The 6429-nt window shown below is 53.5% G+C and overlaps 1 protein-coding gene across 3 annotated transcripts in view; it reads right to left on the bottom strand.

The window, feature by feature from the left end:
- The window catches only part of PAX3 (paired box 3), a 98083-nt gene extending 94141 nt beyond the window's left edge, over nt 1-3942 (bottom strand). The window contains exons 1-3 of one of the 3 annotated variants that reach the window (XM_017535305.2): nt 3391-3942; nt 1931-2166; nt 464-593 (exon numbers count right to left, since the gene is read on the bottom strand). In XM_017535305.2, the coding sequence (XP_017390794.1) occupies nt 464-593; nt 1931-2166; nt 3391-3475 (451 nt within the window). In that variant the 5' untranslated portion in view covers nt 3476-3942. The remainder of the gene's footprint in view (nt 1-463; nt 594-1930; nt 2167-3390) is intronic. The other 2 variants (XM_017535304.2, XM_017535302.2) reach the window with 2 other exon arrangements.
- Nucleotides 3943-6429: the final 2487 nt, after the last annotated feature.

Consider the following 6429-nt stretch of genomic DNA (forward strand, 5'->3'; position numbering starts at 1 on the left):
CCCCCGCTGCTGGGGGCTCCGGACGGTTCCTGAGACTCTCGGGGGGAATCTGGGCCCTTGTCGAAGCCTCCCCGGCTTTGAGCAAAATGCAAAGTCCCTCCTGGCGCGGCCCTATCTCCCCTCGGTTGGGGTTACCACAACATTTGTTTCTCTTTAAAAGGGAACATCAATATTAATAAACGCTCTGCCTCTGCCTCACGTTTCCTGCCCTGCCTCCTCAACAGAAATTTTCTTTGGGGAGTCCTCAGCGGTGGTCTCGCCACCCTCCTCCCCCAGGACAAGCAGCTCACCCCTCCCTGCATAAAGTGCCAAGATCGCCTGGCTGGTAAATATTTCAGGGCCTGGGGAGAGGACACCTCCCAATAGCAGAGATGGATAATTGGGGTGATTACGTCTTGGTCGACCTGCCTGGATAACAGCGACTGACGATCGCGCCTCGGGGAGATGTTAATGGGCCTAGTACCTGAGGGCACCGTGTTTCGATCACAGACCGCGTCCTTGAGTAATTTGTCTCGGATTTCCCAGCTGAACATGCCCGGGTTCTCTCTTTTATATTCTTCAATTTTCTTCTCCACGTCAGGCGTTGTCACCTGCTTTAAGAGAACAGGTGGGCAGGGGTTGGTACCCGGTACCCTGGGTCAGGTGGCGGCGGCCCGCGGCCTCTGGGCCTGTCGGGCTGCTCTTCCCTGAATCCTCTGGGAAGGACCCCCTTTGTTAGCAAAAAGACCCCAACTCTCAGAGGCACTTTAGAAAGGGGCTGACAAGAACACATCCTACCCCTGAGCAGCCTGGGGAGCCTCTACCCGCCCCCCACCAGATAAGCCCCAGACAACCGGGATAAATCCAGAAGAATTATAACATCTTGATGGGGGGGGTACTTTCTCATCCCTGGAGATAAGGCAACTGCTTACACAGAACCAACATGAAAACGAAACTAAAAACACAATGTTTGAAAAAGGAGTTGAGAAATCAAGTTAGATCTGTAGCTTGTGCAGCCCGTGCTTTTCCAAAGGAATAGTTATGCTAAAGTGAAGACTAACATGCAAGGTGAGTATTTCGGTTTTTTAAAATTAGAGTGGATAACAAATATAAATAATTTGAGAGACTGACTCTTCACTCCATCCCAATATATATTTTAAAGAAGAAGAAGAAGGAGGAGGAGGTTTCAAAGATTCTTAGAAAGGCTGTCAAGGGGTTTGAGTAGGTGGGAAGGAAGAGGAGGGTGTTTGGAGGTCTTCAGTTTACCATAACTCTCCTGATTTTGCCCGGTGGCAACTAGAAGAAAAGACAGACCTTGTGTAATTCCCTCCCACTCAGCCCTAGCTGGTGTGACTCTTTCTTTGCAAAAAGGGAACCAAAATAATTCAAGGATAGCACCAAACTGCTTTTTTATTTTTTTAATGGAGGCATTGGCTTATTACAAAGAAAACTAATCACCCTACTTTTTGACTCATTGAAAACAATTTGCACTGGGGGAGATAAAGGGCGGGGTTTGGGAGAGAAACCATTATAAAACCTAAAGAGGTTCCTCACATTCGTTTTGGAAAGGGCAATGCCTTGGGCGAGAACTGGGAAGACACTTGGGGTAGAAATCGGCAACAGGTGAGCACATACAGCTTGCCTGCTTTAGGTGTTTATCCAATAAAATAATTTGATGAGGATTCCAGGATTTAAGGGCTTTAAAAAACAAATGTGATTTTTCCCTCGCAAAAAGGTGAGAGCTTTCCCTAAGGGTTCATCAAGAAGTGTCCAGGGCCTGCGCGTGCTCGCGCGTGCACACACACACACACACACACCCCTTTACACACCTTCTCAAACTTCAAAAGTAACTCGTCGGAGAGCCCCAGGTGTCAGCCCCTGCCCCCTGCCCGCTCTTCTCCAACACAGGGGACCAGTCTGGGAGCCAGGAGGGTAAGGCTCGCCCGCTCACCTTGGGCTTGCTGCCGCCGATGGCACCGGGACGGATGGAGCCGGTCTCCTGGTACCTGCACAGGATCTTGGAGACGCAGCCGTGGGACACGCGCAGCTGGCGCGAGATGACGCAGGGCCGGATACCGTGGTGGGCCATCTCCACGATCTTGTGGCGGATGTGGTTGGGCAGCGGCCTGCCGTTGATAAAAACGCCGCCGAGCTGGTTGACGCGGCCCTGGCCGAGGGGAGTGGACACTGTGGGGACAAGGTGGAAAAGAGAGGCAAGAGGAGAGTCACTGGGGGAGAATAGAAAGCACCGACACTGAAACTGCTCCACATCTGACTCCCAGACCCGGACCTTCTTTCAATCACATTTGTTCAAATTATTCACCCATGTAGGGGCTTGTAATCTTGTGTAAAGACAGCAAGTGGGGCAAAATAATTCTCCCCAAAGAAAGCATCTTCCCGTTCGGGCCCAGGAGGAGTGGTAACTTACAAGGAGACCATGCAGCTGGTAGAGAGCCTAGCTTCCTCTAGAAACAGCCTCCTGGCAAACAGAAGTTCACCCAGGGGCTGGCCTTGATGAACTCCGCTCCCACAGAACCCTGTCCAATTGGGATCGCTCCCTTTCTAAGGGACTTGGGCGACCGGACAGCCCTTGGGGTTTCTAGCTAAAAGTGCAGCAGCCAAAGGTCAAAGAGGGTCCGGAAAGGAGGCCCAAGCAGCAGTGCCTGTGTCACCTGTTACATCTTGGGACAGAGACCACAGCAGCGGCCCCTCTAGCCCCCATTCTTGCTAGAGGGTGTTACCTTCTACTCTGGGCTGTGTGTGAAGAGGTGAAAGGGGAATGAGCCTCTCTGCTGGGGCCCCCAAGCCTGGAAAACCATTTGAAAGGACTCAGGCTTGCAAAGCTTCCTGCCTCCCCGCGATTTCCAGAATCTTCAAGTAGACTGAAAGGGGGTTCCCAAGTTTCTAAACAAGTTATAGAAACTTCTAGATGCCATTTGAGATAAATAGAACTCTAATTTATTTATTTATTCTAAAAATTCCAATCACGATGGCGCGGAGTTAGCCACCACAATTTTGCAAGTCAAGAAAATTCTTCCTGAACTAACTTATGTTTCACAAGTGTGGGAGCAGCCGGGATAATTTCAAGTGTACACATTGCGGAAAAGTTGCTTCTGGCGCTCAGAAGCCGGTTCACCTCCTTCTCCACCGCGGCATTTCCAAAACAACAGGGGCAAAGTCGCCCCGGCCCGGTGTAGGTCTGGCCGCCCAGCTCCACCAGGATTTACAGAGAGCACCGCGCTCCATTTGCAGAAAGGAAGTCGAGTGGGTCCTCGCCTCCGACTGTTGCTTCTTGTGGGGTGGGGTCCCCGGGGAAATGGGCTTCCTGGAAGCGCCAAAGGAGCCTGTGGAGCCTGGGGATGGGGTGAGGCAGCCCTGGGATCCAGGCGGCGCCCTGAGTCTCTGCCTTACCTTCCAGCGGGAACCCGCTGCGCGGGTAGCTCTGCCCCGGGCCCGGCCGCGTCATCCTGGGCACAGCGCCGGCCAGCGTGGTCATCCTGGGGACAGCTTCGCTTGGAAATTATATCCAGGTGAAGGCGAAACGGAAAGGCGAGTGCGGCGCGGGTGACCCTCGGGAACTCTCTGAAGCGTGGAGAGCCCCTCCCCAAAACGGCTGAAGAGAGCTGGCGGGACCCGGGGAGGGGGCCTGCCGGTTCCTAGTCCAGAGACTGGAGCTGGAACCCGGGAAAGGGGCGGGCGGGGAGGCCCCGGAGTCCAGGATCCCGAGCCCAGGGCGGAAAAGTTTGGTGCGAGTCTGGGTAAATGTTCCCGCGGCTGGGAGCGCTGAAAAGAGGGCTCAGAGAGCCACGGCCAGCCGGGGAGCAGAGTGAGGCGGGAGCGCGGCCTGCCTGAGTCTCCTCCTGCCGTGACAACGAGTGCGGGGATCCGGGCTCGGGAGCATTTATTAGTTCTTTTCCCCAAAGCTTGGTCAGGAGCCCTGAGCTGCGATTGGCCAACGAGGAGACCGTCCCGGGTGGCGGAGACACGCGCTGATTGGGCGACAGCGGCCACTTTCTCTTCCCATCTCTGGTGGTGCCGAGGCCTCTGCCGGCCCCGGGCCCCGAGGGGGACCCGCGCTGCACCCCTAGCCCAGGAGAGAAGGGTGGCCCCAGAGGAAACTGAGACAGCCCGAGGGAGGTGGCAGCTGCTGAGGGTGCAGAAGAGTCTCTGTCTCTCAGTCTCTGTCATCCTCTCTGTGTCTCTCTCTCTGGTCTCTCTTTCCTTGACTTTCTATTTCTCTGTTTGTCTCTGTCTCTTTCTGTGTCTCCCTGTGTGTGACTTGCTCTGCCTCTGCCTCTATTCCTGTTGTGATTTCCTGATTCTCTATGTCTCATTTTTTCTACCTGTGGGTCTCTCTCATTTCTCTTGGCTTGCAACCACTGGAGGGGGCACAATTCCAATAAGAAAGCGTCTGCAGCCCCAGACATATTTAACTTTGCTTCCTGTGGTCAGTGCCCCTTGGCCTAGGCTTGTTAAGGAGTCCTCCCTGTGGGGTTCTTCCTAGGAGGAGCCCAGAGTGTGCTGCCGTTCTTTTGTCTTCTCCATCTGCAAGCGGGCCTAGTGTGAAGCACAGACCGCCGTTGCTAGGCCCAAGCAGTCGTTAGTTGAAGGCCGGGAGCATGGGGGGGGGAGGGTGCAGAAAAAAACCCGGCTCCTCTTCTAGATTTAAAAACGGCTCTGGCAAGCTGCGGCTCTAAATCTCTACGTATAGATCCCCGATGCGTCGACAGAGATGTGTCTATATGTTAAAGTTTTGCCCGAGTGCTGCGTTTGTTCTCAGGAATTTATTATGGCATTCAGACTAAACCGCTGGAAAAATAAAAGGAACTGAGTCTTGGCTAGGAGCTGAAGTGTCCCCAGCAGGATATGACGCCAGGAGTGTTGTAAAGGCTGTCTGTCCTTAGAGAAGGTACCATTGTGCATAGCCTTTTATTTATAACTTGGTAAGTGCCAGCGAACTGGCCTCCTTTACACCCCCGAGTGCCAGCCCCGCGCTCTGCACTGCGCTTTATTCGCTCGAGTCTATTCAGGGACTGTCACTCTGGAGCCGCGAGTTATTCAGGGCCTTAATCAATCAAAAGGATGAGAATCGGGCAGGTTTTTCCCTTTGAAATAAAGGAAACAATGACTTCTGGGCTTCAAGTTCCCCCTCTTCCTTTTACGATTTTTGAATTTTTCCTGCGCCTGGAGTTCCCCACTCCTCTCTCTCTGTCCTCCTCCCCCACCTCCTTTGACAGTTTTGACGTGAACTCGGGCCCCCAACCCTACTTCCCCATTCCCTAATTAAGGCAAACTCAAAAGGCAAGATGGGGGGGTGAGGTATAGCTGCTCAGCCGTCCACAAGTTGGCCCTTTAAAAAGCCACGCACCAGTGGGGAAAACAGACAAGCTTTCAGCCTGCCTGATGCCAAAGGGCTTGGCTGACCCTCAGAGCCACAGAGACAAGTCTCAGGAGACTCCCAAAAATGTCTGGACCCATGAGGAAAGCATGTGCGTTGTTTAACCTGATTTTACATAAAATAATTCAAAATTTTCAAGGGGAAAATTTTCTCATTTTTTTTTAAGGACTTGGGGCCACCAAAGCCTGTGTCCTTACTTTTTAAGCCACAGTCTCAGGGATAGCATTTTGAGAGCCAGAGTTTTTCCAAGTTTTCTTCCCAAAGGTTGAGCAGAGCCAACAGAGCACTTTCTGGGTTCAGCGGTCATTGTTGCGTGAAGGAGGTACCCGAAGTGTAATTTCAAGAGGGCAAATGTAGGCTCAACTCTCAGCTAAAGGAAACTCTGGGACGCTGTGAGCAGTTAAAGGACGTCTAGCGCTGAGTCTCATTTGTTTTTGAGCCGGAGGCTTGGTCTCCAAGCCCTCCCAGCGTCCACCCGTCGCTCTCCTGCCGGGGTTTTTCTCTCCTGAAAGACGGCAGATGCTGGAGGGAGGCGCTTGCTACAAGCTTCCTTCTCCCGGTCCCGTAGAGTGCAGAGCCCGGGGACCGCTGAACCGAGGTACTGCCTGCGGAGCTGGGTCTTAAGTGCCCATGGGCGCTGGTCTGTAAACTAGCCATCACTTGCTATAAAAATGTATACACGGAGGCCACGAAGACGTGGGGGTACTGGGGTTCTAAAGCTCCAGGATTAGGAGGCGACTCATTTTCTCTCCTTTCCGGCCTCTTTCTCTTCTGCCGAGCGCTCCGAGGTTCACATATACCCAGAGGATCAGCTTGGCCCTTCTCCACCCGGGCAGCGGGCAAAGGTCCCCAGAGACCCGGAGAGGGGTGGAAGCGTGCCCTCAGGCTCTGGACAGCTGAGCCACATTCAAAGACTAATGGAGTCTAAATTTCTTGTGGCCTGTGTCCCCGAAGTCCAACCTGGGATGGCCAGGACAGCAATGTTGGCTGAGGCTGCCCGGCCCATCGCGCCCACACGCCGCCAAACCTAATCCTGCTCAGAGCCCGGGACT

Source organism: Cebus imitator, unplaced genomic scaffold, assembly GCF_001604975.1.
Source record: "Cebus imitator isolate Cc_AM_T3 unplaced genomic scaffold, Cebus_imitator-1.0 Scaffold91, whole genome shotgun sequence".
Taxonomy (NCBI): domain Eukaryota; kingdom Metazoa; phylum Chordata; class Mammalia; order Primates; family Cebidae; genus Cebus; species Cebus imitator.